Source organism: Sander lucioperca, chromosome 2 (genome assembly GCF_008315115.2).
Source record: "Sander lucioperca isolate FBNREF2018 chromosome 2, SLUC_FBN_1.2, whole genome shotgun sequence".
Classification (NCBI taxonomy): Eukaryota; Metazoa; Chordata; class Actinopteri; order Perciformes; family Percidae; genus Sander; species Sander lucioperca.
The window spans coordinates 40,176,312-40,192,896 of record NC_050174.1 but is presented as its reverse complement, the minus strand read 5'-3'; the positions used below and the strand labels follow the sequence as shown (position 1 = coordinate 40,192,896).

General features: G+C 38.8%; 1 protein-coding gene across 12 annotated transcripts in view; it reads right to left on the bottom strand.

Annotated features, from left to right (window-relative positions):
• The window catches only part of LOC116053998 (protein unc-13 homolog B-like), a 169,719-nt gene that overhangs the window by 49,615 nt on the left and 103,519 nt on the right, over positions 1-16,585 (bottom strand). For all 12 annotated transcript variants that reach the window (XM_035997398.1, XM_035997402.1, XM_035997410.1 and 9 more), the window contains 7 exons: positions 14,130-14,179; positions 13,875-13,950; positions 11,643-11,648; positions 8,233-8,307; positions 5,550-5,769; positions 4,761-4,988; positions 634-775 (listed from right to left, as the gene is read on the bottom strand). In XM_035997398.1, coding sequence (XP_035853291.1) covers positions 634-775; positions 4,761-4,988; positions 5,550-5,769; positions 8,233-8,307; positions 11,643-11,648; positions 13,875-13,950; positions 14,130-14,179 — 797 coding nt within the window. The remainder of the gene's footprint in view (positions 1-633; positions 776-4,760; positions 4,989-5,549; positions 5,770-8,232; positions 8,308-11,642; positions 11,649-13,874; positions 13,951-14,129; positions 14,180-16,585) is intronic.

Genomic DNA, 16,585 nt, shown 5'->3' with positions numbered 1-16,585 from the left:
ATTCGACATTAAACTACCCAACAGAATATAAAATTGTTAAAGTAGTAGAATGTGCTTATTGGAATAATAATGCAATTATATATTCTATGCACTGAACGATGCTAGTTGGATCTGACAGTAATGAAACACAAATATAATATACACAGGTATAATAATATAAGACATCATTAGTATTTTTACTTTTGATACTTTACATTAAGCTAATACTATTGATGCATTTTTATTATATATGATTTTGCTTTTATCAAGACCTTTGCTGATAATACAGTTTTTATTTATTTATTTTTTTACATTGTGCTGTATTTCTACTTTTACTTAAAGGCACTGCACAACCTCACAGGTGTCTTATAGGACTCCATGTACAAAAAAATATGATGTGGTGTCCCAGTCAGGTGCAACAATGCTAACAGGAGATCAAGGGAGTGTGTGTACACACACACACACACACACACACACACACACACACACACACACACACACACACACACACACACAGTCTTGAGAAGAGCTCTAATCAACCAAACAAATGCAGGGTGATTGTGACAGTGACAGTGTTTTCCTGACACCTGGCTAGACCTCTGAGAGCTCCAGCTGAGATTTACAACCAGGAAGAAAATAACAAGCTGAACTTACAAGCTGTACTTTTCCTCCCAGACTGGGTTCAGGTTGCCGTAGATAGTCTTTGTTCTCTTCTTGGTCTTTCCAACTTGGATGGTGACATACGGGTCACTGGAGCCCGTTCTGTCCTTGGCCTGGAGACCCTGTGCACTGACAACTGATAAAACACACACACACACACACACACACACACACACACACACACACACACACACACACAATGACTATGAAAATTGCATAAGAAAAACAAACACCTACTCGTTACCATCATCATTCTGTCTCATTCACTCACACACACACAAACACACACACACACACACACACACACACACACACACACACACACACACACACACACACACACACACCAAAACACAAGAGTGTATCATCCCACGCAGTTATGCAAAGCCTCATAACACAATACTCGTGACTCACAGGCAGATGTTGAGTAACAACATTTCTCACCACACAACTGTTTTCACCCAATTTTTTTGCCCTTTCTGTGCAACAGGTAGTCAAAGAGATCTAAAGACTTGAAGAGATGACGTGGCCTTGCTTTCAAAGGAAAACATCTGTCACCACAGATAGTATGCTTGGATTATACCAGCCGACATGCATATTTGCTGAATTTTAAATGGAATATATGCACTTTGTAGTCTGCATATTGTTTCTGTACATTTCTGTCAAGATAACAAAGCAATAAATTAAATAAGAAGCAGTTTCTGTGACACTGTTGTGCTGATGCTCAAACAGCATCAACACAGCAAATGTGTTTTCCTAGAAGACCATCTGTCTGGCTTCCATTGTATCCAAGTTAGGAAACACTTTTGATCAATGGAGATTAAAGGCTTATAAGCCAAGTATGGAGACATTTCTTTGAGATGGAAGGTCAACAGGCACCAAGGAGGTTGAAAGAAAGTTAGTGAGTGTCAAAATGTGTTTGGGCTTGCTCAGAAAAAAGGGCTGCAGGTGTTTTGATGTGCACTAAACATAGGGAGTGTGTTGTGCTTAAGAGGATCTTACTGATTTAAACCAGGAAGAGTACAAGGGAGCTTACTCATCTGCCAGAAAAAAGTACCATCTACATCCAATATTTTTCTCATTTTCCACATTGCAGTGCTTAAAGAAATTGCTTGACATTTTGGGGAAATGAATCACCTTCTGGCTGAGAGTTAGACAATAACCACTCTCACAGAGCTCAACAGTGGTGGCCCACTTTTTGAACAGCTCTAGTTCCGGTAGTGATTAACTATAAAGCTACAGTCAGCGGCCAGTTAGCTAGCACAAAGACTGGAAACAGGGACAAACAGCTAGCCAGGCTATGTCCAACAACAACAAAATTCACCTCCCAGCACCTCCAAAGCTCACTTATTAAATATGTAGGTATAGTATCCCTAACTGCTTGTAAACACACAGAGTTCAAAGTTGGAGAGAGAGAGAGAGAGAGAGAGAGAGCTAGAGAGAGAGAGAGAGAGAGAGCAGTGATACCACCAAACACTTCTACAGGGTCAAAAGTGAGGATTGAAAGGGATTACTTTTGTATTAGTCCATACATTGTTCATTAGGAAATTCCATTACATTTAGCTTAGCGTTAGTTCATGCAGGACACGCAAGTCATACGCCCGCTGACTGAATTATCATTCCTATCAGACACACACCAATCACAGCCATTCTCACATCAAGGCGGGCCTTTGAAATGTGACTCTCTCCTCACTGATCCCTGCTACACTGACGCTGCTTCACACACTGCTGATGCTGGCAACGCTTTGCCTTCACGTCCCCAGCCTCCACCTTCCTAAATAAGAGTCCTAACATGTCTCAAAGTTTAAAATGGTTTTCAATGTCTTTCTTTGGCTCACTTTTTTTTCTTTTTTTTTACCCAGGGGGGTTTCTGCATGGTGCTCCCTGATTCAGCTTAGCATGCGGCTTGGCTGGTTCCAGGGAGCATTATCAGGAGCGGAGCCATCAGCGCCGAGCATAACTGTATTTCCATTTGTTGCAGTAAATGGTTAAATCTATGATGAGAGTGTTCCTGATTGAAATATTATACCTTTAACACGTATCTTGTTCACACAAAACACAAAAACCAATCAGCATCCCTTGCTGAAGATGTGCTAAAGAGAAAATGTGATTGCTCATACTTACATACATACTTATGCACTTGTCTTTTTGCGGTCATACATACAGGTGAAAGCAATAGTCTGAAACCAAAAACCTTTTCTCTTTTTGTACTTTGGAAAACAGACACTGTTTCAGCTTTTTGATTTCTTCACTTGACGCCAATCCACATCAGTCCCTGTAATATCTTTGCTCGCAGTTCATTCAGTGTTGGTGACGGATGCATTTTATCTTTGCTAAAGGGAGTTTTGAATATTAATTGGTTCAGATAATCCCTAATGAAATCGATGAATTCTTCAAAGAGCGTTCTGTAGAGTGTCTCCTGTCAGTCCACCCTCAAGTTCAATCACAACTTGGCTTAAATACAAAACTGAGTTTGAGTTGAAAGTTGAGTCTGAATGTATTATGCATAATAGACTGTGAAGAAAACTGTGATGAAAGAGCAAACATTTGAGTATTTCAAACAACTTAAATGATTTATAGGTGCCTTTAAAAAAATGGTATAGTCTTTTCTCCTCCATGTGTAAGGGGACAACATTAACGAAAGCTATAAGACAGATATACAAACAATATCAGGATTGTATGATTTATCATTGTACTGAAAACCAAATTTCCTTTATAAGTGGTTATAAGTAGCCACATTCAAGGAGAGACAACTTAACAAACGTTCTTTACCAAACCTTTATAATGAAAGCGATTGATACCTTTAGGTACAATGGCAAATATTAATCTAGCCTGACACATTTTTGAAAATCTTTTAATTGCATATCAAAAATTGATTTGGTAGAATCTGTCAGTATGTGGTCTGACCTTGATCAGCAGAAAAGTGAGTGACAATGACCAGCACATGACCATGAATGAATTTGAATCAAAGCGCCAGCTGAATGCCTGTCCCTGCATCTCCTCTTTAAGGGAGATCATCACCGGTGATCGGGGAGACAAGGTGTGATGGATGCCATGGCAACACTGCTGCCATTATATGGTGTGATGTGTTTGGTTGCTTTGGTAACAGCGGCAGTCATGTCTGGTAAAGGACTGAGAATGTATGTTCAAATTAGTGACGCTTGAAGATAAACAATTAAAGTGTCTCAACAGTTCAGAACAGACTGTCAGATTAAATAATGAACTTTCATAAATGTGGGATAGTTTCTTTTTTAAGGTATTTATGTGGGGAAACCTGACACGCTCTGGTTCAGCAACACTCTGCTTCACATTGTCACAGCTGCAGGTTTTCACAGCTGTCGACGTGCAGTGTTTCTTGAGGGTACCAAGGCTTACAATAAACCTTTGAGATTTACCATCAAGCTTTTCCTAACACCTTCCTGGGATTTGAATGTGCAGCAAAACTGCTTTTCTAACGTTTAACCACTGTCATACAATTGTGCCCGAAAATGTGTTATGAGCCCTGCTTAATCAGCTTTTAAATAAATCTCAATTTTATTCAGTTTAACTGTTCCTTACTGTTTTTTACGCATTCGGCAATAACTTAATTAGTTTCACTTTGAACATACTACTTACAAAAAATAAATCATGCATCAACTGTGAGAATATAAGGCTGTGCAACCTTCACTCTGCAGATTGACTTCACACAGAGATATGAGTGTTATACACAATGTAGAAGTGTGGAAAATACTAAGCCACAGTGGGCTGTTGCTACAAGCATTGTGTACACTGATCACACAAGATCAAGCAGGTGCATAAGTAATAATGGAGAAAGATACAGTAAAAGAAAAAGACTGTGAGAAAAGGCTCTCACTGTCTCTCACTGAACATCATGTTTGCTAGTCAGTGTTAATAAATGTGGTGTTTTTGCACTTTTTTGCACTGATTTTGTCTGTACTCAAAGTGATAATAGTTGGTAAACAAAGAGCGTCACAAGAGATTAAAAGAGACTTTTTTATGACAACTCAGGAAAGGACTGTGTAAAGACTACAGTAGATTTTTTCGCAGTCAATGTTCCCTATGGATTATTTAGGTCACTTTTCACGTTTTCCATTTTAAAGCTTAGAATTCACAGGACGTACTGTTGATGGTGATCTTGGCAGACCACTTGGAGGTGCCGTCCAGGACGCTCTGCTTGATGCTTTTCATGTGCTGGACGTGGATCATCTTGGTGATGTTGAACACCTTCCGGATCTCCTCAAAGATCTCCGGCTTGTTCCTCTCGCGGATCTTCATCCTGTCCTTCATAGCCATGATGATGTGCTGCGTTCGGTCCTCCGCCCCAGTCTTGGAGCTCTTCTCGGCCGCTCCTTAAGGCAACAAGGTGGGAGGAAATGGAGGAGAAGGGTGGTTGATGAGTTCCAGAGGGTAAAGTGAAAAAAAAAAACAGAACTAGAAACACAAATGTGTTTTTCCTTTTATGTTTATCAGTATGGTATTTACGTAGATCCCTCAATTTTTCGGGTACCACCATCCCTCCTCACACTTATTCCATAGAATTTCTGCAGCTCCTCAAAACTACATCACAGAGCGATGTCTGCTTTGCTGAATGTATCCTCTACCAAGATATTTGCTCAGACATTTTTCTTTGCAAAGCTCAACTGTTGGACGCTCTGGCATCAGATAGTTGAAAGGTAGCTGCAAAACACCATTTAATTTGAAGGCCAACTCCTGATTAGGGAAGTAAGTTTTACAATCTGTACAACAGCAACGTCATTTTTAGCAGACTTTTCAGTCAGTCCACTCGTTCACAGGAAGCAATAATAAGCAATACATATTTTTTGGGTTGGGGTTAATCTGTATATGGTACAGAATATGGGATGTCTGGGCATGTTTTCGTATGTGTTTCAATTTTTAATAACTTTACTCACTCTGCAGGCAGTCAGCGTTCAGGAGCTCTTGGCATTTCTCGTGCACTTTGACCCCGCACTCCGCACAGCGCATACCCTGCCGGGCGATTCCCCACAGCAGACCCTCGCACTCGTAGCAGTAGGTGGGCGTAGTGGCCGTCCAGACCTCAAAATTGTGTGGCGTTGTGCAAGAGATTGGGTAGATCAGAGACTGCAGGGTCTTCTTGTACACATGGTTTTTCTGTTGGATTGAAGAGAAAAAGAAAGATGAATGGATGAATGGGACAAAGGTAGAGGGTGTAAGAAAAGATAAGGGCATAACAATTTTTCAAGAAGTTATCCGAAAGAAGAAAGGGTATAGAGTGACAAGAGAGCATGTGGGATGAAGTGTGAAAAAGGTGAGTATGTACAGTGATTACAAGAACACAATAAGACAACCCAAAGGACAACAAGATGAATGACACAAATACAACCGAACAATGGAAAGGGAATGAATTAGTAACTTTGTCTGTAGCAATAATGCAGCATAGCTGTTGGAAAAATTCATTACATTTTGGCTACTGCTAAAATGATGTGTGGTTTATACAACTAATTTGTGTTTTTATAATTCTTAGCTTCTTTATTGATGAAATAAATTCTGCTGTTGTTCAGTGTAGGAGGAGAGTGGGAGGAGGTAAACACATCTCCACAGAATGAGAGGACACCTTGACTAGAAGCCCAGCTTGATTTAGTAAAAACTGACTTTGTATAGGGGGTATGTGAGTCGTTATTATTTTTCTTATTGTCACAGTAGAAATTGCAATATAGTGGTATGCATAGAAGGGAACATTGTTTTCTCAAAGAAAAAATATTTTCTTTTGTTGTGGGTTTCATTGCTGTCATCTCTGCTTCTGGATTCACTTAATCTTCTTCTAACTGCTTTATTTATCTGACCTGTGTTGTATCAATTATTTGTGCCATTTGACTTTATTTTTCTGTCCTGGGCTTTTACCTGATTCTATTACCTCTGATTTACTTCCTTGTCTCTGTAAAGCATCCTGTAGCTTTAAAAAAAAAAAAAAACCTTTATCGATAATAAGATTTCAACTATGGCTATATACTATTGTTATTGCCAGTGTTATTATGACTAAAACATTATGAATGAATGGATGGCTAAAAACAACTTTCATTTTGGCATCATATTTGCTCACATTTTCATGTTTGGTCCATGTTGTCAACTTGAAAATATCTCCTCAGTGTCTGTGTCCATGAGTCAGGACAAAATGTTGCACATTTCTATACATATGTTACTTCCATCCATCAGTATAATCTAATTATGGAACAGCTAACATTGTGTATATACATCTTTAAATGCCCCTGTATTCTGTATGTGCAACACCCACCTGTACATCTGGTAATTACAGTCAGTAATTTACAAGGCACATACAGTGTAAAGGATCTGAATAGACTGTATTTTGTATACATGCTTGTGTATGTTTTTTAACTTTTGTAGTAGAAGTAATTAGCATAATCAGAATGACCATAAATGTTCACTTGTGTACATTGCAAATTAATTCAAATACATATATCTTGTAATAAATACCAGTACCAGAATAACCATTTGACACAGAGCCCCTCTGCAAGACAATGTATCAACATTAGGTACAAATGCAGCGGTTGCCTTAATTCCATTTTAGTTTATGTTAATCAATTAATCAGATTACCACAAACTAATCACCTTACAATCAATCTGGGGCCTTCAGGGGTCGCTGGGGGTTTGAGGCCCTGGGGTACTTAAGACATGATAAATATATCTGACCTGTTATTGAAAGTTAATGTTTATAACATGTTTACTCATCTAAATGTCCACAACACAAACTACAGCCTACAAACATACCACATAGTTGAGTAAACACAAAAACTGCAAATTCTGTAATTCAAAAGAATACTGGCCATTTTCAGTATTTATTGTTGTTTTTTTTAACATTGCTTTGAGCTGTAAAGGTGTTTTTGTTTTTCTGGGCACTTGCTGTCTCAACATATGCATGTCATAATCCACCTGTTTAATTTGTTAAGAAAGCAATGCACGGTGCACACTTTTGATTCTCTCTGCAGAACCCATTTTGTGCATTTAGTTTGACCTGCATTTCATCTACACACTACAAACACAGGAATAAAAATGCTTTCAATGTTTTATTTTTTCTCAGGAATCCTTTTTAGTGTAATTAAACTGTATAAATTGTAGTCTTTCAAATGTGGCAGTTGCTTTGTTCTCCACTGCTGTATTCAGTGACCTGCTTTATCCACTAAAATAATTAATGTTTCCCCTTATATAATAGAGTAGCCATGAATAATCATGACTTGACACAGTACAGAAGGAAAGCCACAAAACCAACTATATTAAACAACAGTAAACAAACCTAAAACGTCATCCTGTCAGGGAAACCTTGCTGCTCCTAAAACTTGCCTAAAGTTGACTCAGCAAAATCCACAGCCTACAGTATATTGGATCTTTAACAAACAGACTAACAATACGGCTACAGCATAATGACAGCAGGAGTGTGTGTGTCTGTAAATATAAGTTAAGGTTTTGTGGATCCTCATTAGCTGGCATCGAGGTGACAGCAAGTCTTCCTGTAGATAACTATAACATGTTACTTTAGTATATACAGAGTGTGTGTGTGTGTGTGTGTGTGTGTGTGGGTGTGTGTGTTTTGCCACTCACAAGCTCTTCGTCTTTCAGGGAGGTCCGTGTGGCCAGTGTGTGGGCAAGTCCAGCTTTCCTGGACTGTATCATAGACTGGAGAAGAGAGAAAAAGCATCAGCCACAAAGAAAAAGAGAAAAGAACAAATCAAATAAAACTGTCAATTCCCTTTGTGATGTTGGGCTCTTTGAAGGTCGTGGAAACTTGCAAAACAACACACGTTTTTCTCCTCGGTTTGAACACACTTTGGAAGCACATCTCTCCTTTATTCCCTTCTTGAAGACAAACATTCACACGTTTGTACTATATTTGTGTATTTGTCTTCCCTGAATAATTTTTAATTAGGGATGTTTTAATCAAGTTTTTTTGGCTCTGCTACAGATGCTACTTCAATAGACTTATAGTATCATACACACTTTAATACTGAATATTAAATTGAAGCTCCATTGAAAGATGTTATGCATTAAAGGAATGGTTTCTCATCTTGGGAAATAGGCTTATTCGCTTTCTCGCAGAGAGTTAGATGAGAAGATCGATACTACTCTTATATCTATCCATTTAATAAGCTACAGCTAAACAGCTGGTTAGCTTTGCACAAAGACTGAAAACAGGGGGAAACAGCTAGCGTGACAGTGTCTAAAGATAACAAAAGACAGGTGGGCTGCCGTCACAGGAGGCAAGCATAGACTGTGGCTTCATTTAGCCCGCCTCAGCTCCATCCACGCACCACCTCTTTGCCCATTTTTGGATTAGCCAACGTCAGGCACTGCCAAGATCGCAACGGCCGGCGACACTATGTCCATATTTTATACAGTCTATGGACAAACTGTAAAACTGAAAATTCACGGGCAGTTAAGTGCCAGACTGTTTCTTGGCAGGAACCAGTAACTTCTTGGAATTACCTACTAGTTGCCTTGCAACTGCTCAGAGCCAATAAATAGTCTATGAGCTTTAGAGGTGCGGCTTTGTGGATTTTGTTACCTAGAGACAGAACCAGGCTTGCTTGTTTCCAGTCTTTGTGCTAAGCTAAGCTAATCACAGGCTAGTTTTGGCCTTATATCTAATGGACAAACATGAGAGTGGTATCAGTCTTCCGCTTGGCCAGAAATACCTGTATCCCTAAATGTCAAACTATTCTTTTAAGAAAAGTACAGCACAGCCTTCGTTACAGTTTTCCTTTAACAGATTCCCTAATATTTTGTATCATGCCCTATAGTGTTGTGTAATATCTGTGGATCTGTGGATGAGGAGAGGCACTGTCCTATTGCAGGATGTTTTCCCCGGATCTGTACAGCCTTTCATCATCTCCAGCATAAACAAAATACTGAAGTTCAAATGCATTATTCAACCTACAGCAGCACTTTAAAGCTGTGATACACCTGAGAAATGTCCTTGAAATAGAAGCACAGCTCTTTTTTTAACCCACAGCATCTCACCAACGCATCCTGCCAGTCATAATTAAGTCAAACTGATTACTGCCATGTATTTGCTATACAGTAGCACTCAGTGATGTATTAGCTCATTACAGTATATCTCTTCAATTTAAGAAAGTGTATTTTAATGAATAAATCTATAGTTGGTGTATTTAGATATGTTTCATTCATTCATTGTACATTCAAGAAGGAGGACATCAAGCCAGGTCACAAAAAAGAAGTCTAGTTTACAGGATAAAATCAAATTATTCAGGATCAAAGGTTTACTGGACGTAGGATAGGCCCATTCATTGTGGGTGAAGATGCTAGACCAAGGGTAAAGTGGTCTGTTACACGAGAAATGTTACAATTAAAGCCATCCATAATTAAAAAGGGGGGTTGTGGGGTGTGAAGTCTGAAGCGCAGGGACACCTGCAGCATTTTAACAGGACCGCACAGATTATGAAACATATTACAGACGGTAGTGCTTAGTGAAGTGCTTCATCTCTCCAGCTATGGCTCACCAGGAATATACAATATACAATGCTGAGACATTTTGAGCTCCAGATTATTTTAATACTTCAACAGTAAGCTTCTTCTTATCCATTCTGACAGCTACAAGACCACAGAAGAAGACATGCTATCACATTACAGGAGAAGAAATTAGGGTACAGAAGCTGACCAGCAGGGATCTAAAAAATATGCTGCTTTTCTGAAGCGTTGTCCAGCAACAATGTTGAACACCAAAACAGCGGGGTTTGTGGCCTTGTAGCATGGACTGGGTGCCATGCTCCTTTGAGTTTTTAATTAGGGCACCTTTAATTATTGTAAGCCTAAAACTCATTTGCAGGAGCAGGAAAAAATATTATCCCTGTTCTAGATTCGTACGCTGGCCACTAAAGTGCTGACCAACCTCAGGTGTGTAACCCTAACAACATGTTGGCAATAGAAGCAAACTCAGGAAACATACAAACTGCTGACTTTTATCAAAACTAAATATGTTTAGTGATGCTTTAACCTTCTCAGCACATATTTTCTTTCTGGTTAGTGAGGACTTTTGATCCTTATAATAATACATGTAATATCACAAACCACTCTGTCATAACCAAACTATTCTATTTATTTTATATTTATATTGTTGCTTCATAACATGTGCTCAGATTGTCATGGTATTTTTGCAATGTTTTGGCTTTTTTTACATTTGCTTCTTTGGCCGGTTATGGTTTTATCTCCAAATTAATTCAGTTTCATCTGCACAACTGTGTGTTTGTTCATCTCTCTCCTGTCTGTTTTTCTTTCTCTTCATGATTTGTGTAAGCCGATATACTAAACTTAACAAAGTTGGATTATCCCAGAGTTTTTATATCTTTTCAACTTCACGGTCCTTTTTCGCTCAGACTTCTCCTGTTGAGAGTGTGACCTTCACTCTGGAGTACCCACTTCAAATCAAAGGAGACAAGTTTTTTTAATCAGATGAGTCAAGTTTCTTAGATCTCAGCGACAGGATATTCACAGCTCTAACCACTCAAACACTCTGGCAGACCGCAGCCAGTGGATGTACATCTAAGGCTCCCTTAAGTACTTCAAAGTAAATGTCAGACTGAAGGGAGAAAAACACAATTAACCATAACCATAACCATGTGTTATTTAAAAAAGTGGAGCTATTGACTTGCTAAATCGTAGCAAGACAAACCTGTTAATTAAAAGACTTTCGAGAAAAAGTCCAATCAGAGAAAAAGCCTCTGTGAGCATCAATCGGCTGAGGGAAAGCTGAAAGCATTCATGAGAAGAAATTGATTTTTCTTGTGTTTGTCAGAACATTTTGAAATATGGGTGAACTGATATTTGTATGAGTGTGTCCGTGCATATGTGTGCATGTTCATACTAACGCACGTAAGAAAACGTCACACAGAGCAGATTGAAGTGCTTTGCAACAACTGGGGTCATTACAGAGTTTAAAAAACGATCAAACAAATGGTAAAACACGGCAGCTGAAATCTCACTTGTCTTTTACTCACCATAGCCTGAGGGCCGACAGAGGGAGGGAGGTAACATGTGCAAGGAAAGAGAACAAGAAGAAAGAAAAGCTTAGAGACAAACACACAGGTTCCCCTCTGAGAGGATCAGCAGCATTCACCTTACTATTCAGTGCTTGCAAACTAATTATTACACAGCGGATGCCACAGAAGAAGTGCTCCTTCATACATTTATCCTGTACTGGATGTGGCCTGCAAAAAAATCATTCCTGATGGAAAAAATTGGCTGATTGTAACACGTCAAACTCTCGTGTCACTGACTGACTTTTCTCTGCTACCTCCAATGCTAAAGCCAAAGGTAACAGGCAATTAAAGCATAATAACCAAAGGTGACAGAGCAAAGAGGAACAAAAACTAACAGGGTACACACAGGCAATCCAGCAGTATATAAGAAACCAATACATGTACATTGTGTTACTAGTATAGGAAACAAAATGAAAAATAAAGTCAAGTCAAGATAGATGAAAGCTATGATTGGCTTGAAGATTGATCAATGTTTACTCTCTACATCTCTGTGCACATGGATGATTTTATAGGTGGTGAATATAAAAATGAAAATATGTGGCATTTTTTATGTTAGGCAGCACAATGTGATGATATACAACTGTTCAACTCAGTGGGAAATATTCAACGAGAGGTGAACATCTAGGAGCACAACCGGAGAACAATCAGAGGTTAATTATTCAGGAGCAATGTTTCCACTCACAACATGCTCAACCTGGAAGTCCCCCAAAAAGACATTTGGTCAAAATGAAATAAACCTCAATCAGTCAAACCTGCTGAGAGGTTTCGATCAGAGTGTGAAATGTCACCAACAGTATTAACTCAGTGTCGAGTTTGGTGAATAATGCATGGATTTGTGAATTTGTTCACATTGTTGTTGCTTGTATTAAGTAAAAAACTACTAACCAACCAATCTGATGTAAAGTGATGTGACAGCACTGGCATTGTAAACCTGACAGGTGCAGCATGACAAACCTGGTATTTCTCAGCAGCAGAAAACGGAGAGCATCTCCACCAACGTTGGCTAGTTAGTCATGTTTACCAACTGACACATTTTCAATATAAACCACATCATGTAAATAAAATGACTTAAAGTAGTCATGTTCTCAGATTTTCAGGGTAAGTATGCAACATACACAAGACCATCTTGACTGTGTCAGTAATTAGTGACTTGAAAATAATTTTACTTAAACAAATCCCATGTTTGGAGGACGTTCATTGTATTGTACTGTATACTAGGCCTGCACGATTAATCGTTATATTAATCTAAATCTCGATTGATCTCGAAAATCGCAATCTCGATTCACCGCGATGTTTACGATTTAATTTTTAAATAACTTCGATTTTTTTTTTTTATATAAAAAAAAAGAATTTATAAAAGACTTTGATTCTCATTTAATTTTACCAGCCGACTGCATCACAAACGCTACTACTTTCTTCTGTGAGTTTTAAACATGGACTGTATAAAAAAGGTTTTAAAGCGCTCCCAAGCGCTGCAATGCTCTCCCTTCTCTTCATTGAAGCCTCTATGTTTACAGGCTGTGGTGATGCGCAATGTGCTATAGGTGCCAAAAAAAATCTATGTTTGGTACTGCCAATTTGTTTTGTTTTGTCATGGTTCATGTGTGCAATAAACACACGTCGTGAGAAAAAAATCGTGGCAGAAAATCGTGATATCAATTCTAAGCTAAAAAATCGTGATTCATATTTTTCCACGAATCGTGCAGGCCTACTGTGTACCTGTGTGACAGGACTTCATCTTCATAGATAAATGTACAACCTTTTTTAAATCTATAAATATAATCCTAACATTTTCCTCAATATAGTGTTCAATTGTTTGTTTGTTTTTTATATATAGGAGGACAGTTAGTTTAGGGTTTAGTGAACAGCATACTTCCTTCTGTCCTTGCTTGTACAATTTTTTTTCCACTCAGTACAGTACATTGAGTTATTTTTGAATTTGGTATTTGCCCAATTTATAAAAGGGATAAGATGAGAAGCCTTTATTGTCATTATATTCCAATGATTAAAACAAAATTGCGAGTGCCCCTCCCAGCGGTGCGTAAAAGAAACTAAATTGCAAACATACAATTGTTCAATTTACAACAACAACAAAATCCTGAGCCTGACCATATTTAGTTTAAGGCGTGTAAAAAAAGCAAGGTTCTGTTTAGGTGAAAATTTATGTCAGGAGACAGTGATGTGACTCACCAGTTCACTAACAAGTGGAATGGGCCTCCTCTTGCGGAGGTCTGGCATGCTGTCAATGCCAAACGGAGTGTTTCCCCTGTAAAAACACACATAACCAAATAACAAAATGCACTGATCAATATTTAAATAAAGAAAATTCAGGTGCTGACACAGGTAACCAAATGCTCTCAAACACACACACACACACACACACACACACACACACACACACACACACACACACACACACACACACACCAAAGGGTGTTTACTGACCCTGGCTTGGCCCATGGGTGCTTGCTGGGATCAGCATCTTGATCTCGGCTCTGAAATAAAATGTGAAAGGTCACGAGTTTAGCCATTTGAAGGCTGGCAGGCTTCATTGGTTTTCTGATTTCATGACACAGGAGCATGCACAAGCACAAGAGAAACAAGAAAGTGAGAAGAAAGAAACAGGAGAGAAACACTGCGACTGAACTGGGTTGGTTGAGTTTCAGAATTGTATGCCAAAGAGGGCATTTCAATCAATCATGTTGCCCCCATACATATATGAGCATCATAAACCTGGTTTAACTTGTAAACACCCACCGAACCACACATGCTCCCAGGAAACGTACACCGAATATTGACTTTTGCTTTCTAACAGCATGTTTTTTTTGTTTGACAGCTAGTAAAGAAAATGCCACAGTGGCAGTAACAAAACATGCTAACATGTCAGCCTGACAGACTCAACATCAATATTATTTTTCATCAATATTGTGTCCCTAATCAATACTGACCTATTCCTGTATGGCATTGTTATATGTAGGACAGGAACAACAAATATTCTTAATAGGACACAGATGCATTAAAGCTGACATCTCGTAAAACTTGAAGCTATTTCATTAGCTTTTAATTCAAACACAGTACTTTCAGGATTAAGTGAGCATTTTCCAGAAACTGACAGAAAGCAATATAAACACAATTCAAAGGAAAATTAGATAAAGAGAGACACTGACATGACATGTCCAAGAATATAAAGAAATGTGTACAGAAAAAACAACTTCCTTTAGGGTGTCATGTTAATAAAAGAGATAACCTGATCTCCATCTTGACTTCCATCTGTAAAACAGCATAAGAGAAATAGACAGAGAAGAAAAACAGTCACGGACTAGTTTGACTCATCAGGTCAAAATAACAAGACACACACTCTATTATTAATTTTGTTATAAATGCTTGGGTAATGTGAAAAGCAGCTGAGCCATTGAGTTTTTTTTTTTAGATAGAAGGGGTCCGAGGTCATAAATGTTTCATTAACATGTATAATTTATCATGAAAATGACTCTTAATATTTCCCTTCTCCTTCGTCCTTAATGTCAGGCTTGCTTTCCAAGGAGATAATTGATGTTTTCTAATTCAGCAAATGGCTACTGCTGGAGCCTCGGAGAGGAGTAAGGGACTCGTGAGTGGCAGGTGATACATTACTCTCAAAGAGAAAGAATATTATAGTAGCCTATCAGCAGAGACCGTTTGGTGCAGTAAATACCTAAGGGACTTTTCAGTATGGGGGCTTATTCATAACGTGAACATACCCAAAGAGGATACTGACGGTTATCCTTTTAACAATGTACACACAGATTAAAGAGAGACAGATCAATGAGTTTCAGCAACAGTGAGAGGCTCTGATAACAAAAAGGTGGGGTGGAAAAGGAAAGTTTTTGAGCAAACAAGCTAATACTTTTATGATCACTAAAGGTTAATAATATATATCAATTTCAACATAAAATGAGTCACGCAAAAAAATTAAAATACCAAAAAAAAAATATAACAATGCTCTTTAGCCCTGAGGACAGTCTAAAGCATGAAATGTGGGAATAACTCACAAAAAAAGAAATAAATATGTATTGTAAGTGTACCTATATTAAGCTCTATGACTCAAAAGTAATAAATGATTCATTTATTGAAATAAAATGCATGTGATGAAACAAAAGATGATCAACCAACCAGACCAACTTAAAATCCAATGATGACTACCTGGTTCAAAGTCGTCCTGAGAGAAGGTGGACATAGTCATACTGGCGAGGTTGCGCCTGGTCTCCCTCTTCTCCCGCAGAATCTGCTGGAAGGTCCTCAGGCATTTTAGCCTGCGTTCATCCATCTGGCTTATCTCCAAGGATGGCTTTGCTCCTTCTGCTTGGCCTTCTGGGCCCACAGTGTCTGTGGTCGGTTGCTGTGGCAGTGGCACCTCAGCTTCTCCCTGCTCCTCCAGTTTTGCAGGTTCATCAGCCAAAAGGGAGACCGAGAGGGATTCTGCAGTGGTGCATTGTGAAAGCTGGGCTTTAATGGTCATATCTGCAGGACCATCTGCAGGACCTCCAGCAGGTTGTTCTGTAAGGCCATAAGGTGGAGGCAGCATTGAAGTGCTACTGGTAATTGGGTCAGGGCAGACTGAAAGTTCTTCTGGGAATGGGGGAATATTGTCCAAACAAGGAGGGTGTTGGCAGGTGTCTGTAGACTCCAATGTAAGGCTGTTGTTGGCTTCTTTAAGCATAGGCTCCACAGAGAAGACATTTAATTTGTCTAGAGTATTGTGTTTGCTCAAATCCCCAACAGCACTACTACTATCAAGCACATCACCTTTCAGGGTTTCATTACATGTTTTTTCAAATTGTGCCTCATAGCATAAAGGTTTTGAAGGCAACTCAGCTGTAGGCAGGTCAGAAGGCATTGATATTTCAAAGTCTGCTTCTTGG